This window comes from Mizuhopecten yessoensis, unplaced genomic scaffold (assembly GCF_002113885.1).
Source record: "Mizuhopecten yessoensis strain PY_sf001 unplaced genomic scaffold, ASM211388v2 scaffold10635, whole genome shotgun sequence".
Lineage (NCBI taxonomy): Eukaryota > Metazoa > Mollusca > Bivalvia > Pectinida > Pectinidae > Mizuhopecten > Mizuhopecten yessoensis.
In genome coordinates this window covers 1,936,373-1,947,615 of record NW_018408645.1, presented here as the reverse complement: position 1 = coordinate 1,947,615, position 11,243 = coordinate 1,936,373, and the positions used below count along the sequence as shown (strand labels likewise).

At 37.5% G+C, this 11,243-nt stretch overlaps 1 protein-coding gene across 3 annotated transcripts; it reads left to right on the top strand.

Annotated features, from left to right (window-relative positions):
• The first annotated feature begins 467 nt into the window (after window positions 1-467).
• Window positions 468-10,648, top strand: LOC110461528 (tripartite motif-containing protein 3-like). 3 transcript variants are annotated; one of them, XM_021515025.1, is made up of 2 exons: window positions 468-575; window positions 5,424-10,648. In XM_021515025.1, the coding sequence occupies exon 2, from the start codon at window positions 5,434-5,436 to the stop codon at window positions 7,447-7,449; it is 2,016 nt and encodes a 671-aa protein (XP_021370700.1). In that variant the 5' UTR covers window positions 468-575; window positions 5,424-5,433; the 3' UTR covers window positions 7,450-10,648. The 3 variants fall into 3 exon arrangements, with proteins under 3 accessions (XP_021370700.1, XP_021370702.1, XP_021370701.1); XM_021515027.1 differs by lacking the exon at window positions 468-575 and adding an exon at window positions 803-1,018; XM_021515026.1 differs by lacking the exon at window positions 468-575 and adding an exon at window positions 4,815-5,059.
• Window positions 10,649-11,243: the final 595 nt, after the last annotated feature.

Below are 11,243 nucleotides of genomic sequence, written 5' to 3'. Positions count from 1 at the left end.
AGGACATGTATCGCGTCGGGGGAGGAGTGCTAGGTAATCTAGAAGTTCTAAAGGGTGAGGGTTCCTTTGAAACTCTCCATCGTGGTAATGAAAAGAAATCACGGTGAAATATGTTAACTATCTGTGCTTTATTGTTTATATAAAATATAGGTGTGCTTTCTTTTTGTGGCTTGCATTTAAGAATCTTTGCTCCCAGACCCCTAACCCTAAAGTTAACATCATAGTTAACTGATAATTTACCTCCCCCCCCTCCCCCCACACCCACCCCCACCCCCAACCCCCATTCCCCAAGTACATGTATGTGTAAACACCTAACTATTTATAATATCCACTCCACTGATAGACAATGAAACTATAACATTTCACGTCACAAAGTGAAACTCAATCAGTGACCCTTAATGCCGACAAGAAGAAAAATCCGGAAAGCATGCATGGTAAATTGGTTCGAGAGGTTAGAATGCAAGATCCGGGATGGTCGAGTTGACGACGTTCACTTGACACTAGAAAAAGAGAGTAGCTAAACAGACCAGTGATTTCTACGCACATACAAACATCTGAGTAACCAGATTCCATAGGTATGTAACAGTTTATAAAACATGTAAATGGGTCGTCTAACGTAACGTTAAATCAACCGGTTGACAGAGAGAAGCATTCGTAAGGCAATGTCGAGGCACAGGAACTTGAATTTCTATCAGAATGGTCTATTTAAGCTCAGAGAACTGACTAAGCCCAATATATACCCCCTTCAGGAAAGGGGGGTATCTATTGGGCTTAATCAGTTCGCTGAGCTTAAATAGACCATTCTGATAGAAATTCAAGTTCCTGTGGTCGAGGGGACTTCCGGTTTCGATATTTGTGCCAAAAATGTCAGTCAGATTTGACAGTTAAGCATTCTGTTAGAACTGAAACTGAATATTAGTCCAATGACTGCATATAGACTCTAATATATAATCGATATGTACGTAGACACTTTGGTTTGGGCTGTTTACTGTGAGTGTGATCTGACCTTTGCTCGCAGGTATGTAAATCAGTTGTAATGTGTATAAAACTATTTATCTATCTATTCTGCAACACCCTCTTTCGAGTATTATGTGCAGCGTGCGCGTCTGTGCATTGTGGGGTGACCGAGATAGAAATGATAAAGTACGGACTGGTGCATGCATAAGGGAGAGAGAGAGGATAGAAAGAAAAGTGTGATGAGAGAGTATTTGGTGCTAAGAAATGTCTATAAGTTTAGACCTGCTACTGCCCATACAAGGGCATATTTTATGGAACCTCTACGGATGTTGATGATAGCTCCTGTTGTACAAAATAGCGGATCTATTATGTCAGGTCTCTTGAGTCTTGTTTATAAATCATATGGGATCATGTATAATGCGACTTCAAGCGACAACAAGCATATCTAAGTAGCAATAAGTGTCACCAGAAAAACTCTTTATAAATAATTAATAGAAAAAGCAACATCAGACTTATTATGTAAATCATATAGGGTAAATTTGCGTATCCGGTTGAAACCGTTGAACCTGTAAAGAAAACGACAGGTACAGATCTGAACCGAGGCCGACCTCAAGAAAATTTGGCACGTGTAGATTGAGGGGTCCAGACGTACATGACTGAAACTAAAATGCTGACTATTGATAGTTTGCGTTATTTATTTCTAAAACAATGTTTAGCCACTTGGGTTTGAAGATACGTTATGTAATTCAGTTGACGGGTAAAAGAAGGGCATAATATTCTTGATAAAAAAATAATATTCTCTGAAACTGTGCATATTTAGCACTGCTTATAAAATGGTCTAAGTGCGTTCGTTTATCTTGGAATATTTCTGCGCCACACGTACCGTTTCAACCGGGATACGTGAATGTAGCCCTGATAATGATTTTTTTAGCCTATTGCTATCCTCCGTCGTCCGTTAACATTTTACATTTTCAACTTAAGCTGAAATACTGGCTAAGGGATTTCATTAATATTTCATGGGAAGGTTACTGACATCTCCCTGACCAAGTGTTGTTATTTTTCGGGTCGATCAGAAATCCAATATGGCCGCCACGGCCGCCATTTTGAAAAACTTTTTCAAACTTAAGTCAAGTTCTACTGGGACGATTGAACTGAAACTTAATTGGAATGATCGACTCATGGTCCTGACAAAGTGTTGTTATTTTTCGGGTCGACCAGAAATCCAATATGGCCGACAAGGCCGCCATTTTGGAAAAACTATTTCAAACTTAATGTCAAGTTCTGCTGGGCCGATTGAACTGAAACCTGGTAGGAATGATCGACTCATGATCCTGACAAAATGTTGTTATTTTTTGGGTCGATCAGAAATCCAATATGGCCGCAACGGCCGCCATTTTGAAAAACTATTTCAAACTTAAAGTCAAGTTCTGCTGGGCCGATAGAACTGAAACTTTGTAGGAATGATTGACTCATGGTCCTGACAAAGTGTTGTTATTTTTTGGGTCGATCAGAAATCCAATATGGCCGCAACGGCCGCCATTTTGAAAAACTATTTCAAACTTAAAGTCAAGTTCTGCTGGGCCGATAGAACTGAAACTTTGTAGGAATGATTGACTCATGGTCCTGACAAAGTGTTGTTATTTTTCGGGTCGATCATAAATCCAATATGGCTGCCACGGCCGCCATTTTGAAAAACTATTTCAAACTTAAATTCAAGTTCTGCTGGGCCGATTGAACTGAAACATTGTAGGAATGATCGACTCATGGTCCTGACAAAGTGTTGTTATTTTTCGGGTTGATCAGAAATCCAATATGGCCTACATTTTGAAAAAACTATTTCAAACTTAAAAACTTAATAGGCCAATTTAACTGAAACTTGGTCTAGGAATGATCAGCTCATGGACCTGACAAACTTAAGTTAATGCTATACTTAACTATTTTGTTCTCAAATTGGTACATATTTGCAACAACAAAAATAAATACTGTAGGACTCAGGTGACTGTTTAGGCCCATGTGCCTCTTGTTTTATTTATAGCAGTGTTCATTGTAAGCTCTAGCTATAGATTTAAAGAGCTTATACTAGTCCCCCAATGTCTGTCTGAAGAGTTTGTCCCGGGTATATCTTCTCTACTATTTTACCATCGATTAACTAGATTAGGTATACAAATACATCTTGGGATGGCAGAGTATCTAGTGCAAAAAGTAGGTCACTGTTACCTTGGTTTGACCTTTGACATCAACCTTTGAAAAAGATTGTCACAAACATATCTCTTATACTATTTCACCTGGATTAGCCACATTTAGTATGCAAGTAAATCTTGAGATGGAGGCATTTCAAGTACAAAAAGTAGGTCATTGTGACCTATTGTTTGACCTTCGACCTCAGCCTTTGAAAAAGTTTATCCAGGGCTTAATTATCTTTTATACTTTTTCACCTGGATTAACTAGATTTAGTATGAAAGTATGCCTGGGTTGGAATGGTTGGCAAAGTACAAAAAGTATGTCGCTGTGACCTGTATGATATCCTGAGATAAACAAATCTTTAGCATGGGGGACTATGGATTTTCTTGTTATGATGCCCCTGAGGGAACAAAATATTGATCGTTTCATGGTGGAAGAAAGTACACTGGAGAAAAGCCAACATGTAATCGGAGGGATAAAAACTAGATCTAGCTTATATATCACCCTGTTTTTCCACCACTGCTTTACATTGGGATCAAACTTAAATTCTTTGGAGAGTGGTATCACTCTGAATTTCACTCTTGATTGCAAACAGTAGAAATGACTATGTGCTTAAACCACTGACAAGGCACCTACAAATGAATACCAGGTTTCAGTTTGATTTGTGAAAAAAATACAAATTAAGTTATGTTAAATGCAAATTTAATGAATAAAAGCCTTTCATTTCTGTGTATTTTTCTGCATAATAAACAACTTGGTCAAGTTCTTGTCTATCATAATTTCAGTGGTCTATAAGTAATTTGTATTGGGTACAATCATAGACTCATTGTTTTAGTTTCATATATATGTGAAAATGTCTTTTTTATGTGGCCTTTTATATGAAAGAGTTGCAATTTTACCTCTTTACATAACATATACAGTCGAACCTCGTTATCACGAACTCTTTTAACTCGAAGACCCCGTTTATCTCGAAGTATTTCTCCGGTCCCGGCCAAATCTGTTCTTTATCTTAGTAAATAAAACTCTGATAATACGAACCCTGAAAAGTCGAAAAACTCGGATACCTCGAAGTAAACTATTGGTTTCAATAGCGTTAATCCAATGTAGTATCTAAATTTCATTTTGTCACTTGTTAATTCTTTGATACAAATAAAACGCAAAAGTACGACATTTCGCCATTCCGTGTTTATGAACATCTTTCGTAAGTAGACTAGCATGAAATCAGTAAAAAAGAATTTACGATAAAGCTTAGGACTGTAAAGTTTACGGACTGTCAAAACCATGTTATTCATAATAAAAAACAAACTGCATCAATGTTGATCAACAGTAATCTGTACTTACTGCGAGTCCGTTTAATGATTTGTACACCTAAACAGACGACAGTGCAAACAGGAAAATTGGTCACAAAGCGTGGTCATGCATAAAAGAGTTCCACAGTTAAAATCACAACCTAGGACAGCTTTACGGGTTCATGTTTTTACAGGAGCCAGTATGGCTTTGAAAGTCGATCGAGAGATTTAAGAACAAAACGATAATTGTTGTTGATTACATCGAGTTGAGGAGGTGTCAGGTGTCATATTTGGCTTTAATGAATCAATGTGTCACATGTACGATATAATTTGTTTGTGTGTTTTCATTTACAGAATCAACTGCGTACGCTCCATTATAGTGATTTGTTTTAGACTTGCGCACTTTCATTTCCGCGCTGTAAACTACGAGATCAGAGACAGCGGGATAGTTCGGTTTGACATGTAACACTTCAGAAGTAAAACTTGACGGACTTACAAATACAAATGCAGACCTGGAAAGATTTGCCAAGATCTATACTAGCCAAAAACAACATTTAATCACTAGGCCCGTCCATATTTAATAACGAATTCACAAAATGGTCCAACCATTTTGATCGCGTTTAAAAACGAAAGTACGTTTTTCTGAAATAACTTCCTCTCTTTTTGTAAGCCTGTTGATTGTAAAATTACATAGCTGTATTTGTTATATTGATTACATATATCATTTATCGATTGATTAAAAGCATTAACCATTAATAAAACCAACAACTGCTAGTGCTACGTCCCAACTGCAAATTTCATACCAAATCTATGAACCCGAATAACTCGAATACTCGGATAACTCGAAGTTTTCCCACGACCCCGTCGACTTCGAGATAACGAGGTTCGACTGTATACCCCAGTATATACATTTGGCATAAATATCTCATATACATGTATGATTGTAACTTTTTATTGAAGTTTTGATTATTATTTTTTCTCTGTTTCGTTTTGCAGAAAATGAAGAATGGCTACCTCAGACTTCCAAGAAAACTTTTTTCATTGTCCAATCTGCACTGAAAAATTCAGACATCCAAAAGTTCTACATTGTCAACATACATTTTGCAAAACTTGTATCCACTCTTACATCAGACAGGAAGTTGCGAAAACACCTGGACGACACGGTTTTGCGTGTCCAATTTGTCGAACATTCACACAGATCAGGAATCCCAGTGTTCCCTATGACAAATGGTCAGATTCTCTGATAACAAATTTTAATCTTATCAATATGATGGAAGCCACTGAAAGTGTAAAGGAAGTGAAATGTTTGATTCACAAGAAAACTGTTGAATACTTTTGCAAGGGGCACGAGAAAACCATTTGCTCAGATTGTGCCATTTTTGATCATAGGAACTGCGATATAACGGCACTGGCTGCAACAAAAAAACACGAAAAGCTCCTTGGAAGTGTCTCGGAGTGTCTCCTTGAAGCTTCACAGTTGGAGAAGAAAAATTTGGAATCGATCAGTGCACTAACAGAAAGTAAAAATATCATGGAAAGGATATTAAAAGATCATTTTTCACAGATGAAAGAAAGGATTGATACGGCAGAAAAAGACCAAATTAACATGCTTCAGTGCAAGTATGATTGTGAAGTGTTTGCTTTGAAAGAAAAACAAGAGAAATGCCAAAATTTGAGTGAAAATTTGCAAGCTACAATGGAAGAACTACGGCAACGAAAGGGAGATTCTTCAACAAACATTGGACATTGTGAAGATAATGTTTTGGATTTAAAAGGACAATTAGAGACAGCATTAAAATCCATCAGGGATAAAAGAGAGATTCACATATCACTGAAATCTGATGTTGATTTGGAGAGCAGAATAGAAAAATTGTCCAATTTGGTTGGAGAGGTGATTGTGAATATCTCTTCAGAAGAACACCAGTCGGGGGTAGCTGCAGGCAGAGGTCCATTACAACCGCCAGCATTAGGTAGCAGATTTATGTATCAAAATGGGACTATGGACGATGTTGGACTTCCTTCATACACTATGGCTGTACAACAGTTGGGCCCCATGCTTAGTACTCCTCCTGGTGCTCCAGGGCTTGTCCACGTTGTTCATCCTGGGTCAATGATGCAACCTCCAGCAGCTGGCCCTCAACAGATATTCCCGCTGGGACCTTTCGGACCAACTTCAAATGCACCAAAATCTCTCGTCCCCATGACGTCATTCAACGCCAAGAGGCCAAGTGACAAAACCCACTGTTGGCTAACTGGGGCATCATTTCTATCCAATGATAACATTGTAATGGCAGATAAAAATAACAAGAAGGTGAAACTTTTCTCAAACACTTTTTACTGTATCGCTGAGATGGCCATGCAAACCTATCCTTTTGATCTGGCAGAGACATGTACAGGAGAAATTGCAGTGACGCTGCCAAAACAGAATCGTGTCGGATTCTTTCACCTGGAGACTCTGACACCATGTTCTCACTACATTGACACCGAGCAACCCTGTCTGGGAATCACATCTGGACATGAGAGACTGTACATCTGCTGCGACACAACCTGGTCTAAGAATGGGTGCATACGCGTTTACGACAAGTTTAACCAGCTGTTGATCAAAATTGAGAAGGACGACCGAGGCAAAGATATGGTGAGTGTGACAGACTATCTGACAGTGTGTCCACTCTCTGGGAACCTTTTCTTCAAGCGTGGAGGCCTGAGTAAGGAGTGTATCCACTGTACCACCAACCAAGGCACCATCCTGTGGAAGGCTAAAGTTCCATCTTGGATGGATGTTCCAGCTGGATTAGCTGTCCTAAATGATGGACTCATAGTGTCCATAGGAAGTCTGAAGTGGATTTCCCCTGGTGGTCAAAAATGGGAGAAGCTTATCGACTCCAGTGATGTAAGTGGCCCGTGTGCACTGTCTGTCAGTCATGACAAAACACGGCTTCTCGTTACACAAGCAGATGCTATCTCTAACTGTAAGGAAAACGATGAAGTCCGAATCTTCAACATCATGTACCAGTTTGGTTAATAATATAACAACTGATACATGCAACATTTGTTGTACATTGTACATAATTTACATTTATTGTTGAAGGGCATTCATAGTAACTAATGTTAGCTAATTTACAGACCTATGCAGTGCAGGGGTATTATGTTTTTGTCTCGCTTATCTGTTTTTTCCTTTTAACTACTCTAGCACCTATAATTCATGCCAGATTTGACCAAACTTGACTTGTATGTACGCTTTGGATATACCATGAACAAGTTTGAATATTGGTTTGTTCCCTTAAAAAATCAAAGTCACTGTTATAAAGAATATACTATTTCAACATCATTCATTTCATCACGAGCGATTGTTTTTTTATGCAATATTTTGAAACTTCACATGTACATTTACATTTCACATATGTTGAAGTTTTGAATATGGTCATGATTGGCATTGGCCAAAGCCCTCGTCTACTTGTTCTGATGAGTAAAAATAACATTGTGCCAAGTGGTTTAGCCTATGCTTATCACCCATGTGCCGAGTGTTCTTTTTTATCTCTCTGTTAATTGTTTTTCATCCACATTTTCATTATTCGCCTGTTATTGAATTTTAAAAATCATTAAATGCTGAAAAAAAGGAAACTTCTTTTCAAATCAATAAATATAAAGTGTCTAAGTTGTCATCACAGTTCTAAAATCTTTCAGCACTTTAGTAGATCATCAGTGTCTGTAGTGTGCATGCAGCATCTCAGTGATGAAGAAAAAGGACCGGATTCCTGTAGCCAAGTTGTTCCATATATAGAGAGCAAAACAAGTCTGTAATAAACAAACACTATATATATATATAACTGCTAGTTTCTTTAAAGTCTAACTGGAGGTCTGGTGAAAATAATGAAACTATATAATTATGTCATCACTAATCAGACACACACGGAAAAGGAAAAAACCTATCCAACCTGACATAAAAGGATGATATTACCAATGCACATTAAAATAAAGGCACATTAAAATAAAGGCACAATGTTAATACATGTGTATATAAATGTAAAATTTACAATAACTATTACATTGTACGTATTGTGAATTGTACTAACACCAGACACCAGACACATTGGAGTTATCTCCCATGGGCAAATATCTCCAAATGTCACCACATTTGTATTTACTTTCTGTTTAGGCAGTATACAGCTGTAACATTCTATATATTGTTTTGTCTGCTATATGACATATTTGTAAAGAAATTATGAAGCCAATTTTACACTCTTTTACACCATGATAAAAAAAAAGATAGAAAAAAAGTATATATTAGTCTTCCTGTATTTGTAAAGCTCCAATGTTAGTTTTTCCTGTTGAAACAGTTATGTATACATATTTATATCTTGTATATATACAGGCCATTCTTCAGAAATAGTTTTTTTCATGTTTTCCCAATCGCGATTGACTCACTATAAATGGTGTCTATTCAAACTTTTTATTACATTTAATTTTAATAAAATTGTTTAACTGAAAAATACCTTAGTAGGGAAACTGCAAAGAAACAGATTTGAAGGATGGCCTTAATCTTATTACAACAGATATTTGGGGACCATTACAAATGTAATATGGAAGTTCAAGTAGACGTTTTATGAAGATATGCAATTTTCTTATTTTCGTTTATATTGCTGTAGATTCTCGTGTGATTAAATGTGCACACAAGTTGAGTAATGTATAAGTTTTTCTGCAGCATTTTTTGTTTTGTTTATTTTTGTGCTTTTATGAATAAGGGAGTTTTATCAAATATTCAATATGTAATATTTGTATTGTAGTATGTAATTTAACTGTGATAGTTAAAAAAAAATATTAATACTTGATTCAATGTTGATTTCAGTGTGTTCTCAGAAATTTTATTGTTCCAGATTTTTTATTCACAAATTGGCTGGCCTGTAGGCATTGGTTTGAGCTATTAAATCCAATCACTCTCTATCCTCATGATGTCAGGGCGTAGATACCCTCTATCCTCATGATGTCAGGGTGTAAATGAGTTGTCACCCTCTATCCTCATTATGTCAGGGTGTAGATGAGTTGTCACCCTCTATCCTCATGATGTCAGGGTGTAGATGAGTTGTCACTCTCTAACCTTGTGATGTCAGGGTGTAAATGAGTTGTCACTCTCTATCCTCATGATGTCAGGGGGTAGATGAGTTGTCACCCTTTATCCTCATGATGTCAGGGTGTAGATGGGTTGTCACCCTCTATCCTCATGATGTCAGGGGGTAGATGAGTTGTCACCCTTTATCCTCATGATGTCAGGGGGTAGATGAGTTGTCACCCTTTATCCTCATGATGTCAGGGGGTAGATGAGTTGTCACCCTTTATCCTCATGATGTCAGGGTGTAGATGAGTTGTCACCCTTTATCCTGATGATGTCAGGGTGTAGATGAGTTGTCACCCTTTATACTGATGATGTCAGGGTGTAGATGAGTTGTCACCCTTTATACTTATGATGACAGGGTGTAGATGAGTTGTCACCCACTATCCTCATGATGTCAGGGTGTAGATGAGTTGTCACACTCTATCCTCATGATGTCGGGGTGTAGATGAGTTGTCACCCTTTATCCTCATGATGTCAGGGTGTAGATAGGTTGTCACCCTCTATCCTCATGATGTCAGGGTGTAAATTAGTTGTCACTCTCTATCCTCATGATGTCGGGGTGTAAATGAGTTGTCACTCTCTATCCTCATGATGTCAGGGTGTAAATGAGTTGTCACTCTCTATCCTCATAATGTCAGGGTGTTAATGAGTTTCACTCTCTATCCTCATGATGTCAGGGTGTAGATGAGTTGTCACTCTCTATCCTCATGATGTCAGGGTGTAGATGAGTTGTCACTTTGTATCTTCATGATGTCAGGGTGTAGATGAGTTGTCACTCTCTATCCTCATAATGTCAGGGTGTAAATGAGTTGTCACTCTCTATCCTCATGATGTCAGGGTGTAGATGAGTTGTCACTCTCTATCCTCATAATGTCAGGTTGTAGATGAGTTGTCACTCTCTATCCTCATAATGTCAGGGTGTAAATGAGTTGTCACTCTTTATCCTCATAATGTCAGGGTGTTAATGAGTTGTCACTCTCTAACCTTGTGATGTCAGGGTGTAAATGAGTTGTCACTCTCTATCCTCATAATGTCAGGGTGTTATTGAGTTGTCACTCTCTAACCTTGTGATGTAAGGGTGTTAATTAGTTGTCACTCTCTAACCTTGTGATGTCAGGTGTTAATGAGTTGTCACTCTCTATCCTTGTGATGTCAGGGTGTTAATGAGTTGTCACTCTCTATCCTCATAATGTCAGGGTGTTATTGAGTTGTCACTCTCTAACCTTGTGATGTCAGGGTGTTAATTAGTTGTCACTCTCTAACCTTGTGATGTCAGGGTGTTAATGAGTTGTCACTCTCTATCCTCATGATATCCAGGTGTAAATCAGTTGTCAGTCTCTGTTCTCATGATTTTGATAAGTGTAAATCAGTTGTAACTCTCTATTCTCATGGTGTTAGGGTGTAAATCAGTTGTCAATCTCTGTCATCAAATTTGAAAATTACTCTTATGGTTTAGGACATGATGACTAAGATAACAGAATTTTGCTTTTTAACATCTCACAAAATATTTGATCAATTTTTATGATACTTTATTTTGTTTTATGTTTATATCTGCAGTTGAAAGTAGGTTCAAATAGAAAAAAAATAGAAGCAAACCTTATTTTAAGAAAAACACACACCCTTTAGAGAGTTATATAATAAAACATTTTCAGAAAATAGATTTCATTATCAGTTTGTAGAAAAATTGCAGATACGTAAATATAAAT

Coding starts and splice junctions, on each gene's coding strand:
- LOC110461528 (XM_021515025.1), top strand. CDS start 5,434: ATGGCTACCTCAGACTTCCAAGAAAACTTTTTTCATTGTCCAATCTGC.